At 44.9% G+C, this 17,192-nt stretch overlaps 1 protein-coding gene across 4 annotated transcripts in view; it reads left to right on the top strand.

Moving 5' to 3' along the window:
- MALRD1 (MAM and LDL receptor class A domain containing 1) overlaps nucleotides 1–17,192 on the top strand; it is a 2,533,556-nt gene that overhangs the window by 2,294,834 nt on the left and 221,530 nt on the right. For 2 of the 4 annotated variants that reach the window (XM_085630827.1, XM_085630824.1), the window contains 3 exons: nucleotides 4,476–4,555; nucleotides 4,641–4,737; nucleotides 9,556–9,660. In XM_085630827.1, the coding sequence (XP_085486953.1) occupies nucleotides 4,476–4,555; nucleotides 4,641–4,737; nucleotides 9,556–9,660 (282 nt within the window). The remainder of the gene's footprint in view (nucleotides 1–4,475; nucleotides 4,556–4,640; nucleotides 4,738–9,555; nucleotides 9,661–17,192) is intronic. The other 2 variants (XM_085630825.1, XM_085630826.1) reach the window with 1 other exon arrangement.

Here is a 17,192-nt window from a genome sequence, read left to right as displayed (position 1 = left end):
TACGGCTGGTTTCCTCAGATTCTTATGCATTTGGGGTAATATGTAATTGTTAAGCATCTGTGGGCATTTTTTATTTAGGTAGTCGTGCTCCAATACGCAAAGGGAACTATCAAGTAGTCCTCCATCAGTGACTTCCTTGATCAATTTGCCCACTTCAATGGTGAGCCCCCCTTCAGTTTTAGGTAATGCTTTTGGGTCGGGATTTCTGTTCTGTACAATAGCTCCACCCTTTTGTTTTTCTTGTGTCTCTAAGGAAATACGTTCCTGCGTGCTAATGTTATAACTTGTGTAGTCCTTTTGCGATAAAAGATTCATAACATCACTGAGCACAACCTGTTTAAATGCCAAAATGTTGTGCAGAAGGTGTGAAAGTGGAGTGTGTTCTCAATCCAGTGTCAGTTTGCTTGCTTGTACAGGGGAGCTTGTTCATGAACAGGTACCTTTTTTTTAGAGAACACACCAGTGTTGACCCTTCTAACCATTACCTGCTATCGTCACACAGGTTTTCCCTCCCCCACGTCCTGATGAAGTTCCTCTCTGATGGTTCTAAGCAACAGTCATTACTTGGGTCAAAACATCGACGTCCACTAATTGTCTGTACTAAGGCCTAATCCCCTTGTGGACTTCTAAGGAAAACCCTCTAGTTACCCTTTTAGATGAGGATTTTGAATTTAGTTATACCTCAAAGATACCATGCAGGCTGCTTGAGCAGTGCGAACTTCGAGTTTTATTGTAGTTTATGCATCCATTCACCCTACCATTCATTTGTCACTCTGTACAAGTACTCTTGTCACATTTTGCACATTTGAACCAACCTTCAGTGCAATGTACATAGACAGCTTCATGTACTTGTGCCATAATACATGCATTTTGCAGTAATCTTTTTCTGGTTGTGTTTTCTTTTTCTTCATATGTTGAGTGATGCTTCTGGTTCACCTTTGAGAATCGCTGGTTTTCCAAACTTACAAAATTACTCACAGAACTATTTTGTTTACTGTACTAAATGATACCCATGTGCTGAGGTTCACTGGGTTACTCCATTAGATTGTAATGGGACTTTTAGAAAGTTGGCATTTGTTACTTTAATCAATTGGCACCTTCTGCCTGTCTTTGAATACATGTCTGGGGTGGGTGACAGCCGGATGTTGTGCATTCTCTATAGACATCCAGACACAAAGGGAGCTTATGTGTGGGTGATGGGCCATCCATATCCTGATGGGTCATCCTGGGCAGGATGGAAGGGAGGAACTAACACACCTGAAAGGGCTGTGCCTTTTCCCCACACAAATGACTGCATTCACCCCTGTATAGAGTCTGGAGCCAGGGTAGGAAAGAAAGGGGACCTGTCCACTTCAAAAGTGTCAGTTTGAAGTCTTCCTTACTTCAAAGGTCCAACCGGGTATAAGTACTTAACCTCTGACACCACAAATTCAGAACACTTCTGAAACTGAGGACATTCTACCGGGAAGAAGGACTGTTGTGTTGCTGGAGGACCTGCAAATTTGCTGTATTGCTTTGTTGTGTTGGAGTGCTGCCCTCTTGCCTGGGAGTGAGAATGACTGGACCTGCATCTCTATCTCCCAGGACCTAATAATTTCCAAGTGCATGTTGGCATGCACCCTGTTTTCTGAAGTCTCAGGGATATCAAACACTTCTATCTTCAATCTACAAACAGCATATGTACTCTGTATGCTGTGAGTCCTGCTCTACCAAGTAGTGCCAATCAAAGCCTGGGCCCTGGGAAGTGAGTGTAAAGAACTGTGACTGCCAGACCTACGAAGCGACACTGTTGCGCTGATCAGAACCGACACATACCTGCTGTTGCGGGAACCAGATCGATGTATCACACCTGGAACCACTGCATCGATTCAGAACCTAAGCGTCACCACCACTGTGTCGAGAAGATCAACGCATCTCTTCTACAGCGTGGGGACAGCCAATGCTGCCATCCAGAACCATCCCACCTTTGAATCGTAACACCACTAATGGCACTGGTGCATCACCTCCATTGCATGGAGAAATCTAGCTCATCCCCCCACTGCCTGGGGATCATGAAGCATTGCTCGGCTACACCCGCATCTCGTTGTTTGTGACCAAGATCAAGGTACTTTTGCTCAGGAAGCCCCGCATGGGTCCTGTATCCAGCCAATGCTCCATCGCGGTCTGCCTGAACTCTAAACTTTGCCTCAGTCCAGCATGACCAATTAACTCTTTACGTTCTTACTGCTTCTAAGCGCTATTTTTTAATTTAATCCTAGCAATTCATATCTCAAATTCCACTGATTGGAATTTTGTCATTTTGGTCTTGCTTTATTTATGAAATGATTCTCTATTTTTCTAAACTGGTGTAGGGTTTTGATGTGGTGTTTTCACTGCGTTACTCTTTGATACTTTACTCATTGCTTCTTAAGTTAAGTCTGACTGCCCTGTGCTAAGCTACCACAGGGTGAGCACAGGTTAATTTAGGGGTTTATCTGAATTACCCTGACCAGGGTTGTGGTTCCTACTTGGATATGGTGCATACCTCTGCCAACCTGAAACCCAATTTCTTACACGGAGGAACTGGCGGGTTTGTTTTCTGCTTTCCCAAGAGGAAAGGTGGTGATATGAATCAGATTAAATGATAAATTGTGATTTTGTGTGGAGATAGGGAATGCGTCTTGCGTGCAGTTCGAGATAATCCTAGAGACAGGGAGGCCAATTTTTGGTTGGCTGGGAGACTAAGTGATGGAGGCATTGGCTTTTTCATACCTTATTGCAAGGTTTTGCATTTTGTACTCTGAGTGGCGAGTATGTCCGTGGGGGGAACAATTATCCAGAGGGATCATGATTGGAGAGGGGCTCGGGCCCAGTGCCGGATGAGGTGGATCACTCCTAACAGTATCTCCATACCCTGGTGGATAAAGTACATCAAAAGTAGGCATGCCTAAGGTTTGGGACCACCGTGAGGTCATTGACGTAATCATAGGCCCTTTACCAATGTGGCACAGTGGGGGCCTGGACGGAGTAAATTGTGTGCAAGCTTGTTGACATCAGACAAATGACATCTTTAGAATTTTTCTGGCTGTAAAATGTGCCTCGTACTTATCAGATTAAAATTCAAACCAGGGTTTATGCTACCTTTGACTTTGTATTGCCAGTTTTGGGTCAGCTAAGTAAGTGCCCCATGATGGATATTGCACGTTTTTGTACAACTGAGGAGGAGTCTGTTGACCACCTTCATTTTGGTTGTCACCTGACTTTCATTCTAGGAGGGAAGGCTCTACAACCAGTGTGGGACAGCCATCAGACATACACCCGCCGTGCGGCCAAACTCTCACATAAATCCACAAGAATCCCACAGGCTGCTTCTTCAGCCTGATTCAGGTTAAAGCAGGGCGCCTGGAGCGCATGGGTGAATTTAGTGAATAAATGAACCGTGCATTTGCTGTGCAATAATGTGGATATTTTCAGCAGGACCTATTAGCGTACTATAATTTAGAAATAGAGGGGCAGATTTATAATAACTGGCGCATCCCTGCATATCAGCAGGGATGCGTCAGTTATTTTGCGCCCCAGCTCCGCCACCATGGATGCGCCGCATTTATAATGCGATGCACCATGGGGCAAAAATGGCACAGATGCGTGACGCATCTGTGCCGTAAAAGTGACGCATTGCTGGAGTTGAGTCGCAAGCGCGACGCAGCTCCAGCAATGCTCTGGGGGGCCCTATCTTTACAATGCTGCGTCAATCCTTACGCCTGCTTCAAGCAGGCGCAGGGTTTTGACGCAGCATGGGCCTAAAAGTGACTGAGTGAAATCTTGTAGATTTCACTCAGCCACTTTTAGGAGGCGTTCCTGCGCCGGAACGCCCCCACCTGCCCTGGAACGCCTACATGTGGCGCAGGGCTTTACAACGTGACGCATCTCCCAGATGCGTCATGTTCTAAATACCCCGCACCATGGCGCAGGATTTGCGCCGCTGCTGCGTCACAAAAGTGACGCAACGGCGGCGCAAAAGTGGCGCAAGTGCTACATAAATCTGCCCCAGAGAGTGTTTCTCTAACCACTGTAAGAATGACATGTAAAATGCTGTAAGCTCCCCAGGAGGCATGCTGCTTGCTTGCAGACGACCTGTATAAAACTAAATATGAAATGAATTCAGAGTATTTTTATATATTTGTTGGTATTTTGTGGTGCTTTCAATGTCAGTAGCTTTTTTTAAGCAGCATATGCAAGCAAGGTCTGTAAAAATCTGTGTGTCTTTAAAGAGTCTAGGAATGTTTGTTATATCCTGGTATTTGTTTTGTAGTCTCTCACAGGAAATTAAACGTCAAGTTTATTTTGCAAGACCGTTTACCTACGCCTACCGAATATACAAATACAGTTGCGAAACCTATTTTCATAACTCATTGTACATACAATCTCTGCAGCTTGTGTTTCAAAGGGCGCCAGTGCATTCCTGTTGAATAATTTGTGCATTCTGTAATTTCCAGATGTACCGAAGTATGGAAAGGAAACCGGTGCCACATCCACCCTGGGCCTACCTCTCCCCCCTTGGCCACAACCCACCAAAGTAGGTGAATTCCAAGAAATCAAAAATATCTTTGTTGTCTGGAGATATGTATTCCATATGTACTTTCTGTCCTCGCCCCCCACAGGCATCTGGATAGGCCTCGGTGCTGGACTGGCATGTCTGTTGATCATAATCACACTCATCGCTTCATGTTTTCTACCAAAAAGGAAAGCGCTGGAAAGGTAAGCGAAGCCATTTCTGTACTTTAAAACGGGGCACGTTATATATAAAGTTAGATTCAACCTGTAAATCATAAAATTGAATAAACCTTTCAAAAGCATTGAAAAATGCTTATAAAACATTAATTAAACCTTTCTGGACCCTCAAAATTATTATGCACATTTCAATACAGTGCAGCGTCAAATTGTGTTTGATGTAAAGGCCTAAGTGGCCAAGAGCATCCCCAGACCTGGGTCCTTTGCTCATTGTGCCACTGGGACCAAGATACACCCAACTGGAGAGGCCCAACCAGGCTGAATGAGGTCTTGGGGATGAGCCGGCTTGGCAGTTCAGGCTGGAGTGTTAATGTTGGAGCAGGACCAAAGCTGGGTGGCATAATGGGCAAAAATGATGGGTTGGCATGCTACCCCGAGCATCTGCCAGTGGTTAGACCATTTGCAAGCATTTCTCCCATCACCCTTTGTGTGTTGCAAGAGTCACTATGGGCCATCACCTGTCATTACTGGCACATGTGAAATAGCAAGGTGTCATTTCTACACCAATTGAGTTTTCACTTGAAACTTTGATGGACTTGGGCTCACTGACGCTCTCATATTCCTGTCTCTGAAACAATCCAGACATCCATCCTTCAGGCGATCTGCCTCCTCGTCTCTTTTCAACTGGGGAGGAGAGGGAGTTGCTCTTTCGTGTCCCGCTCCATTCCACGAGCACTGGAAAGGAACTTATATTGCATGGTACTGATTGCAGATCAAAAATGTAAGGGGCAGATTTATGAGGTTTTGCTGTAGGGAAGCGCAGCAGGCCTTCCTGCTGCACTTCCCTACGGCAAAAGAAAAGGGCAGGGATGCGCCATATCTATAAAATGCGGCGCATTCCTGTCCTTTTCCCCTGCGCCGGCGCACAATGGGCTGCCTGCGCCAACGCAGGCACCTCTGCACCATGGTGCAAGGGTGCCTGCGTTGCGGAGATGAATATTTTTGTACAGGAAGGGAAACCTTTCTGTACAAAAATAATCACAAGAGGTTTTTCCTCTTTGTATGGGTGCTGCAGAATGCAGCACACATAGAAAAAGGAAAAACGAGGAGAAATAAAGATATTTCTCCCCGCTGCGCCTCCCTTACGCCTCCCCTGGGGAGGCGTAAGCTTTTGGTGCTGCCTCAGATTTACGATTTCTCGTAAATCTGGGGCAGTGTCAAAAGGCCATGGATGTTGCTGGGAACGCCCCCAGCAACACCCATTGCACTCCCCTTTAACGCAGAACACTGCGTTAAAGGGACTGATATTTATGAGGCAGCATTAAGCCACAAAAAGTGGCTCAGTGCTGCCTGATAAATATCACGCAAGCTTCTGCGCCACGGAACGTCACAAAAAGTGACGTTCCGATGGCGCAACGGGCCTCATAAATCTGCCCCTAAGTGTTTACAGGGATCTCAACTGTGTGACACTCTGTGTTATTGGCATCACCCTGATTATATTCTGAAAAAAACACAGAAGAATAAGTCCATGTGATGGTAGCTCTCTTGACCTCAAATCTACACGTGTTGGATACAGTTTACTTTAGGTCAAACACAACAGCAACGTCATAAACCATGAGATTTTAAATATTAGCATAGACTTTCAGATGGATAGGCTTTTTTCCTGTGCATAGGCCTCAGATGAGCCATATCTCAATGCTTCCTCAATTTTCTGCTGCACATCTTGAATTTCTATGGGCAGAAGCTTTCATGGTGGTAATATAGTGTATTTACTGCTTCAGGCGGATCATGGACCTAGGAACAGTTTATGATGTTGGTGCTAGGGCATTTTATATGTTGACTTACCTACAAAACATAAAGATTTTTAGCCCTTGTATCCTAAAAATGAGTTCTGAAATTCATTATGTGGCTCCATCGCTGGGAGAATTCTACATGCTCCTCGTACAAAAAGTTAGAAAAAATTCCCGAACCTGGGGGCATATTATCAAGGACCGCGTTAAAATTATCGCCGCTTATGCGGCAGAAAACTGCTGCTAAAGCGGCGATAATGGACTTGATAATATGCCCTAGAGAATTCCCATAGAAGCCCATGTTCACACCAGAACATGGGCTTCTATGGGAATTCTCACGGGCATATTATCAAGCCAATTATCGCCGCTTTAGCGGCAGTTTTCTGCCTCTAAAGCGGCGATAATTTTAACGCCATTTCTTGATAATATGCCCCCTGGTCCTTCCAAGTCTCAAAGCATCTTTACAACAATAACACTTACGAAGGCACTATTGATGCTAGAAGGAATATCAATGCACAGTTGGTAAAAGAAATAACCCATGTATGATGATAACCTAAGGCACACTCTAGATCAGGGACATGGGTATTCTAAATATCCATAATGAAGAATCATACACAGTAATTGTGTGGGTGAAATTAATATCGTGTTACCCTACAGTGGAAACTAACGTTGCACTATGTTGCAGTTAGCTAACTTTAAATTTTAGGGCCAGATGTACGACCCTTTTTTGCGGCTGCACACAGGAGATCCTCCCGTTTGCAACCGCAAAAAAGGGTATTGGCATGTACAAATGCTATTTTGCGAATCACTGTTTTGCAAAATAGCATTTGGAAGAGGCGTCCGTTCCCAATAGCGAGGCACCATGCCATGTACACTTGTTTTGTGACCGCATTTGTGGCCGCAAAACACTTGCAGTTTACCACCTACTTCAAGTCGGTGGTAAACCACTTGCAAACGGGAAGGGGTCCCCAGCCTTCCCCTTTGTGAGTATGTGATAAAATATTTTTAAGAGCAGGGAGTGGTCCCAGGGACCACTTCCTGCCCATGAAAAAATGTCACGAAAAAGTATTTTTTCTTTTTTAAATGCATCCCGTTTTCGTTTAAGGAAAACTGGCTGCATTTAAAAAAAAAGACTGCTTTATTTAAAAACAGTCCCAGATATGGTGGTCTGCTGACCCCTACATCCCATATTATTGAGGCAGGCAATTTGCGACCCCAATAGGAATTGCAAACAGTGTCGGAGACACTGTTGTACATCCCAATTTGCAACTCGCAAATTGCGACTCGTAAATGCAGTGCAATTTGCAAGTCGCAAATTGGTGGGTCGTACATCTGGCTTTAGTATGTAATTCCTAAAAGTAATGTATTTATATTATTCATAACACCATTTTGCTGTCTTTTCACTAAGAAATTACACACACGTCTCACATGTCACCTGATAAGGTTTACAGGCTTCAAGACCAGCATCATCATTCGTATGTCGCGTAGCAGGGTTGCAAATGTATGTATCTAAGAAGTTTACAATTGCCTTGATTTAACTCCATACCCCATTTAATAGATTAAACTGTTAAATGTAATATATTGGAAGTAAACATTTGATATCTGTTTTCTAATAATATCAAAATGTTTATCTATTCTGGTTTTTAAGTTACACTTAATTATGTTCATATAAGTATGTGCACACAGCTCAGTAGATGTATTTCACATTCAATTTTAGAAGGTATGGATTGAAACGTCATGCACGCGTGAGGGTTTCTCACTATGCTCACAGTCTACATCTCTGGGAGGAGCTGGGAGTAACCCAAAATCAAACTTGAATCAGTTTCAGAGAGTTAATTCCTTATAGCATTGCTCTATGCTTGGTAGCAATCTCTGCAGAAGAGTCAAGGAAAGCATATTTACATTAGATGCAGTTGGAAAATAAAATCATGGCAACCAAATAAGAACTGATAGATTGAATTTAAATAAATATTAGAAAAGCAAAATGCACCAACACGCATTACAGTACAGCCATACTAAGAGGGTTCCACAGGGAAAATGAATTCATGAAAAAAGTTTAAAGAACTGATGTAGCATTTGGAGTGTGAGTGGAGGGTATGCACTCTACCCCCATGCCAGTGAACCTCCGGCCATTGTTAGAAATGCTTACCCTTGGGGCTGAGTTCTCTACAGCCTTCATTGCAACAGCATGTACAGATGAATGGGCCTAGTGCTTATTCATAAAATTAAGCATGCCTGTGCCCAATGCGTTGCTCAGAATCCTGGCCTATACTATTGAATGTCCGTGCACTGGAAACCGAGGTTTCTTAGGCAGTTGGTTCAGTTCGGTTCATAAAAATGTATGTGGCAAGTTTAGAACAGCCATAAAAGTACATAAAATATAAAGAATACGACATAAAATATCATGGTAACCACATATAAATTCATCATCTCCATATATTATTACATAATTTAAAAATCGAGGATCCTCTAATACAGAACTCTTTTCCTCACATTAATGGTTTTCAGAACAAAAAGGGCAACATTATAACACACAAAGGGTTCATTTAGTGCTATCAAATATTTCATGGCAACTTTATGAGATCTAATGTTCTGTACAGCAAAAATAGGTTTGAGCTAAAAACACCAAAGATTCTGATACGAAAGGCAACGTGCTTTGCTTTCTTCAACCATCCCATGGGCAAGGGGTCGTATCTGAGGGACAAGACTTCATATTCGGAAAAGCCACTAAATGATGCTCAATACCACATCACAGTCTTACCAAGACAAAACAATGCGGCATATTTGTCACACAGGATAAGTTATGTTTTCCAACCTCCTCTAAGTCAAGTGACATATCAGTCGGTGGCCAGATCTATGCTGGAAAAAGGTTTCTTTAATAGTTATCTTAGTTAATGACAATACCTGTGCAGGATCTAAGCATATGGGCAATTTAGACAGCATACTAAAAGAGGAATTAATATAAGCTAACCAGGAGATACGTGAAATGTTGTCCAGGGTTAGACAATCTGAAATAATTGATCTGGTAAAGCTAGTTTCCTCTTTTGCCCATTAGGAAACTCAGCTGCTGCTCCTCCTTCCTGAAGGCAGTGGCTAATGGAGGACCGAGTCCCACCCCAGCGACAGCACAAGGAACCGGTGCGGGCCTCCAGTTAGCCCGGTAAAGCTTAAGCAGTTGTGAAACCATGCAAAGCCACTTTAAGCCACTGCCAGACACTGCTCGCCCCTTTAGCTGACTCCTGCGTGTTCCTGCTTCCTCCCTTTGAGACTGTTTTTCCATCGTTCTCTTCCTCCTCCGTTCCCGTTTGTGTGTTTTTTGCTCCCTGAAAATGTCTTCTGAAGAAAAATATGTGTTGGTCCTCAAAAATGAGTGCCAGTGGCCCATACCAGCAACCACCAACTTAAATTAAGCACTAATTCACAAAATATTTAGTTTTCAGATAATTGCTCCTGGAAGAAAAAATGTCCATATGTGGGGGAGAAGTGGGGGGTTATTTTCTCTGTGCATCAGGGTAATTAATTAAACCCCCTAACTTAGACCACGGTCCTAGAGGTCATATTTTGAATCAAAGGAGCCATTTAGGGTAAAACCGTCACTTCCAACAGTTCTAAATTTAACAGAAAAACTGTAGGTTTTATTATGTCAAGACATGCTCCAATTTATAGCATTTCTTCCTCTCTGCCAAATCATAAATAACCCCCTACGCAGACGTCAACCAGTACAACAACTAGCACCCCAAGTATCCAGAGATGTGCAGCACTGCCCTCTTCAAATGGCTAAAACACCTGCAGTACATACTGTGTTGGGTTACTCTTTAGAGAGCTACTTTCAGGGTAGTGGCAAGCTACCAGCAGCTCCAAAGCTGCCAATGTAGACTCCTGTTTAGGGTTGTGTCTTCATCGTGCTAAACTGTATCATAATGATGATCTTTATGCTCTGATGCAGGAAGGTACCACAAGAGGCCTTGAACCAGGCTTCCTAGGAGCAGGTTGCAACTAATGGTCCTGAGGGGTCTTTCTCAACAAAGATAGACTTAAAGAGAACAGAGTGACACAATGTTCAAGTCCAAAAGAGGTGTCAAGCACCAGCCATTCCAAACATGTTTGCTCAGATACGTAGAGCCAAGTTAGATTAGGCATCTGTGTGTAACCTGCCCATTGGTCCAGTATGTGAGCCTGCATTATCATACTTTGCTTGCTTGCAGGCCAGAGCTTTAAACACTGACTGGTGAGCTGCCTATCACCACATCAGCAAAGGTCATGTCTAAGCTCCCCTGACAAAGGACCTCCCATACAGTTTGTTGATAACTGCCTTCTTTTTGGGAACATTTATGTCTACTTTAGAGATAGTGCTGCAGAGGAAGCACTCTATGCTGAGTGAAAAGCTGAGTAGAATCATGTTGTTTTTGCCCCATTCAGCATTTGTTCATTGACTTGACCTCTCCAAGAGAAGCTTGAGTAAAACAATCCGTTAGTGGCCCAGAGAGATTTCCCCTGGCACATTGTGGAGGTGGGCGCGGTGGGGGTGAAAGATGGATTTCCCTGTCCAGGACCACTATGCCTCTCATAGTGGACTCGGCAAGAAGATCTAGAGATGGTATTGTCGCTCTGATAAGGATATGGGTAGGTTGATCATTACTATGACCTGGGAGCTTAGGGTCAGGTAAAGGGCTCCACTGAATGAACCAGCTGATATTCTGCCAGTAGAAGCCATGCACTCCTTCCACCTTTAAACAAAGTGGGCAAGAAGAGAGTTTGGCAGGGTAAGAGGCAAACCAATGTATGGTGGGCTCCAGCTTTGCAAATGTCTACATAACACCCTAGGTTGCTGAAACAACTTCCTCAGTGTGAGCAGCCACTTTTCAGAACCCAGCTTCAGTCCTCATTGTGCAGCTGTCAAGGGAGAGTACTTACCACTCACGTCAACAATCAGTTATATTAATCTAGCTGACTTGTAACTACCTTTGATGTAGAAATACTCCATGCATGTTTGTCTCCTGCTAGAGCCCTTACCTACCCAAATAATATGAAATTCCCAACATGTATTCCTTGAGGGCAAAGCAAATCTATTTTTCGGTCAGACTTTGCTTTAGTTTCTAATTTTTGGAGCCAGGTTTGGAATCTTTTCAGGAGGTTAGTTCTCCCTCCAGGGGATGAGAACAGGTTTGGTGCCCTTCCCTCACATCTCTTACAATATTAATGTCCCGCTTTAGGGGGATTCACTCCCATTTCATATTCCTTATCTGTTGAATTATCCTTTGCCTCCAGCCCTGTTCTCACTGTATATTCATAGGACCATCAAAGTGAGACACCTCATTGGATTCACCCTTCATATGCATTAAGCAATTATGTGAGAATGAAAAATATGAGGCAAAACTGTGACGGAATCCGACTAAACATGTCATCTACCATGTCATAGCACCCGGCCACAATAATATAGCCGTGTTGGGCCATACTTACAATTTGTTATTTCCAGGAACTTCATGCTTGGACTCAAGGTTAGGCTTTAACTAGACTCAATCGAACTCCTCTACTTCTCCCCATTCAACATTCAGCAGAGCTCCCACAGCCTCTGCCGTAATCTCTCAACTGCGGCAATAGCAGGACAAGGGCACTTCTAAAATAGGGCCATTGCCTGGGAGAGTGCCCCAGTTTTGTCCAGCAAGCCGGTAGATATCAAGCTAATGAAAGTCATTTCCTATTGCTGTAAGCGGCACACATGCCCCTATGTACACAAACCATTGTTCACATATTCTGCTTACACTGCATCCCACATAATACCATGGAAACCACCGGTTCAAATTAAGCACTGGAGTAATTACTCACCTGGCTCACTGATTACAGTTGGCTTTAGTAATTATGCACTATGAAATTTCAAATGTGCAGGTTGTAATCCAATCATGCCAAGCCAATAGGCCGATATCTTTTTAAAAATATTTTTCCTGATACGCCACAAAATAGTTTCTTTTTTTGCAAATTTTTATACTGTCCTAGGTAGTCATAGGCGGTTCAAGCAAATAGGTGACGGGGTTTAAAATGTTTGCAAAGACTTTCTGCACAGGTCCTAAAGTACGTCACGCAGGCCTCAGTACCTGCACTACTCAGGTATCCCAGGTATCCCTGTAAGGAGTCATTTGGGAAGCGTTCAAAGTGGAGCAGTGACAAAATGGGGTTGAAGACGGCATTTCTGAAATCCCCAATCAAGTTAATGAACTGGAGGCTACATAATGAAGGTTCATTGTGCCCCTTGACACCAGAGGACAGTAAGGGCTCAGGATTATGCACTACTATTCTCCTCCTGAAAGACACCGTAATCCACCCCAGGGGTCATAACAGGCTGACATTTCAAGGAAGTCACAGGGAACTAAAAATACAGTTGAAATGGAAACATCACGAGAATAAACAGAAAAGAAGAACTCTAGTTGACCCCGTTAGGCCCTTGCCAAAGTTGAGAAATTACATCACAAGCGTTTTTATGTTATTCCAGTTTTATTTCCTATTTCTCCAACGTTAAATGGTGTTTGGTGGTGGCTAAACAAATTAATACTGTAATGTTTGAACCTCGAACAAAAAAAAAATATTATGCTTTCTGTGTGAAATCGTGTCTTTAAATGTTTTCCCTAATGCTTAATAATACCCTTTGCAGAATTTGTACATGCATGTTAGAGGACTGTCTCCGCTTCGTCTAGACAGTCCCTACCCTTTAACTATACAGACTTTACAGAAAGGACAATTTCACGGAGGAAAAGTAAAGTTAGAGTTCATTTGAATGTCCAGTACTGTTTAGTTGCAACCTCTGTTCTGTGAAGGTTTGATTTGAACGCGTTGAATTAACTCTGTTTTCAAATAATTTTTGAATCACTTGTATGGTTAGCCTCAGGTTTAGTTTTTGTGTTGGGGGGGAGGGGGTTCCATATTCTGCTCCCTTGAGTTCCAGGAACATGCTTCTGTGTTTCAATCTCCTGAAGAGGCTTTTATCAAGTGAAATGTGCAGTCATTTAGTGAACATATCTGGTTGGACCTTAGTGTGGGTGCAAGTTTCTGCACATTTTTGGGCCTCGGGTGCTCAATTTGTAAACAAATATGTGCCACGGAACTCGTCAGGAGGGCACTGCAGGTTGCACCAACTATTGCCCCTAATAGCTCTGCCAATGACAGTACCAACGCAACTACAAACCATTACACGCCTACAAGTTGGATGATTTAGACTATTACAGCCCCCAAAAGAGTAAGAATGGCTTGAGCGGCAGGTACTAGTCATTTTAATGTATAATTAAATAAATATACAACCGTTGTTGTGCTAATCTCTAAATTGGATAAACAGTGCCACCATGTGGCAGACTGTCATAAGTGCCTGTGTGGAAAATTAAGTGCAGGTGACCGGCACTTGAAATCATTGGCTCAAATAAGCACTGCCTGTACCTCACTAGGCTTTGTCAGAGGCACAGGGAGCACTGACATTGATTCATGCATCCTGCATGAACCAGTGGATAACTTTGAGGGGAGGTTTAATATGGTCACGCTTACACAAATGTAAGCACATCCTGTCTGCCATTTTTTAGTTCCTTGGGTTAGACGAATGTGGATAGTGCTGCAGTTGTCAGGAAATGCCTTGAAATGGGCTTTCATAGCTTCCACACGCTGGGTAGTTTATAGTAGGAAGAGTAGTTTTTTGAGTAGAGACCTACCAAATTACACACTTCAACACTGCATTGGCTGTGAGAGTAAGAAAGTGTTAGATCTGTCAACCTAAGGGTGGTCTTCCCCCAAACATTTGCCTGCTCACTGCCTCTTTTTGTTGACCTTAGGACTCTGAGCACTTTACCACTACTGCCCAGTGCTAAAGTGATTGTGCTTCTTCCCTTAACATTGTTACATTGACTTATCCACAATTAGTATATTTAATTTACCTGTAAGTCCCCCGTAGAGTGCACTACCTGTGTCCTGGGCCTGTAAATTATATGATACTAGTGTGCCTGCAGCACTGATTGTGCCGCCTACATAAGAAGCCCTTTAAACATGTCTCAGGCCTGCCACTGCAGAGCCTGTGTTTGCAATTGTACTGCCATGTCGACTAGCCATTTAAAACTCGCTGGTAAGCCTTAAGCATCCCTTTTATTACACATAAGTAATCCCTAAGGAAGGCCCTGGGTAGCCCATAGGGCAGGATGTTTTGTAAGTAAAAGGTAGGCCATGTACTGTCCTAGTAGTGAAAAGTACCTAAATTCATTTCTTCAGTACTGTGAGGCCTACTCCTCTCATAGATTAAGATTGGGAATTCCTTATTACACTTTTAAATTGTAATTCCTGATTGAGCATGAGTAGCTCTAACATGTTGTCTATCATTGGAATGGTAATGTGAAAACCACCACCATCGCACCCAAGCCCGCCACACGCCCGCCACGAAGGAACTAGAGCAAGATCACAGAGGATCACCTCAACACCACACTCCTCCTAGACCCCCCCGCGCCATGACCGACGCCAACTCCGCAGCCAAAGAACTTCATCGCTGGATCTCCAGCTGCGCCAACAAGCTCGCACTCCTCCGCCACCTCGCCAAACAACGCCCCCTGAAGGCCGCCTGGTTCACCACGAACTCCAAGAAGCCAGGAGCACCTGCCAACGCCTCAAGAAGACCTGGCGAAACAGGAAAACCACGGAAGACCTGAACAGCCACAGGAGCGCCCTGAAGGAATACCACCAGCGCATAAGAGACACCAAGCGGTCCTTCATCAAGAACAAAATCCTCACCAAAGCAACCAAGGCCAAATAACTTTTCAACGTCATACAGCAATTCACCAAACCCCCCCAGCGAAGCCACGGACGTCACACCATCCCAGGAACTCTGCAACAAGCTCAGCTTCTACTTCCATCTGAAAATCAAGACCCTCTATTACAATTTCAGCGAACAGACACCGGACAGCACCCCCCTCCCCACCACCGACAACGAGCCAACCCTCAAGACCTAGAACCCCGCCACCGTTGAACACATTACCGTGAGCATGAAGAACACCCACTCAGGAGCCCCCACGTACCCCTGTTCACCGCATATCTACCACAGGGCCGCCATCGCACCCGAACTTGGACGGACCATCAGCGCCTCCTTCAAATCCGGCATTTTCCCAGATGACTGGAAGCGGGCAGAGGTCAAACCCCTCCTCAAGGCCCGAGTGACCTGAAAAACTACCGGCCCATCTCTCTCCTCCCCTTTGCTGCCAAAGTCACACAGAGAATTGTAAATGCTCCGCTGACCACCTTCATCGAAGAGAACTCCATCCTAGACTCCTCCCAGTCTGGATTCCGCGGAAACCACAGCACTGAGACCGCCCTCCTCGCCGCCACTGATGACTTCCGCATGCTACTCGACCAGGGACACACTGCGGCCCTCATCCTACTAGACCTCTCTGCAGCTTTCAACACCATCTCACATCGCACTCTCGCAGCCAGACTTCACAACGCAGGGATACGAAGAACCACCTTCAACTAGATCCAATCATTTCTCTCCGGCAGAACCCAGAGGGTCAGTCTCCCTCCATTCCTCTCCGAACCCACGGATACCAACTGCGGAGTACCCCAAGGATCATCGCTCAGCCTCACGCTGAAAATCTACATGGCCCCCCTCACTGCCATCGTCAGACAGCATGGGCCCAGCATAGTGTCTTAAGCCAACGACACCCAGCTCATCCTCTCCCTCACGAAGAACCCAGATGACACCAGATTCTGCTTCTAGGAAGGAATGAAGGACGTCGCAGCCTGGATGAAAGATAGCTGCCTGAAGCTTAACTTGGAGAAGACTGAGGTCCTCATCCTCGGACCCTCCACCTCCGCCTGGGACAACACCTGGTGGCCCTCTGCCCTCAGGACGCCACCCACCCCTTCAGACCACGCACGGAACCTTGGCATCATCCTTGACTCCTCCCTCACCATGACCCGCCAGATCAACTCCGTCGCCTCCACCAGTTTCAACTGCCTCCGCATCCTACGTAAGACCTTCAAATGGATACCCCCCGAATGCAGAAAGACCGTCACCCACGCACTCATTACCAGCAGACTGGACTACGGCAACGCCCTCTATGCTGGAATCAACAGAACTCTTCTAAACAAGCTCCAAACCATCCAGGACGCCGCAGCCAGACTCGTCCTCGGGACCCCACGGCATGAACACATGACCCAACACCAACGAGACCTCCACTCGCTTCCCGTCGAGAAGAGAGTAACCTTCAAACTCCTCACCTACGCCTACAAATCCCTCCACAAAATTGGACCCAAAAACGAGAGAGTCTCCTTCCACGTACCCAAAAAGGAACCTCCGCTCTGCCAACCCCACCCTGGCAGGGACCCCCGCATCCACAGAAACAGAGCAGGTGGAAGAGCTTTTTCCTACATCGCAGCCAAGAACTGGAACGAGCTCCCAGCTAACATCAGACGCTCACCGACCCTGCACACCTTCAGGAAGAACCTCAAGACCTTGCTCTTTGACTGAACCGGAGCTGCACCCCACCCCACCCAGAGCCTTGAGACCCTCACAGTGAGTAGAGCGCTTTATAAACCCTGATAGATTGATTGATCGTTATTGGTGAAGTTGGATTTAACATTACGATTTTAAAAAATGCCACTTTTAGAAATGTGTCTTATGTCTGCTCTTAAAGCTCTGTGTGCCTACAGCCTGACTCCAATACATGTCTGGGTTGG

This window comes from Triturus cristatus, chromosome 10 (assembly GCF_964204655.1).
Source record: "Triturus cristatus chromosome 10, aTriCri1.1, whole genome shotgun sequence".
NCBI classification, from domain to species: domain Eukaryota; kingdom Metazoa; phylum Chordata; class Amphibia; order Caudata; family Salamandridae; genus Triturus; species Triturus cristatus.
The sequence above is the reverse complement of the archived record's forward strand: the minus strand, read 5'-3'. Positions and strand labels throughout refer to the sequence as shown.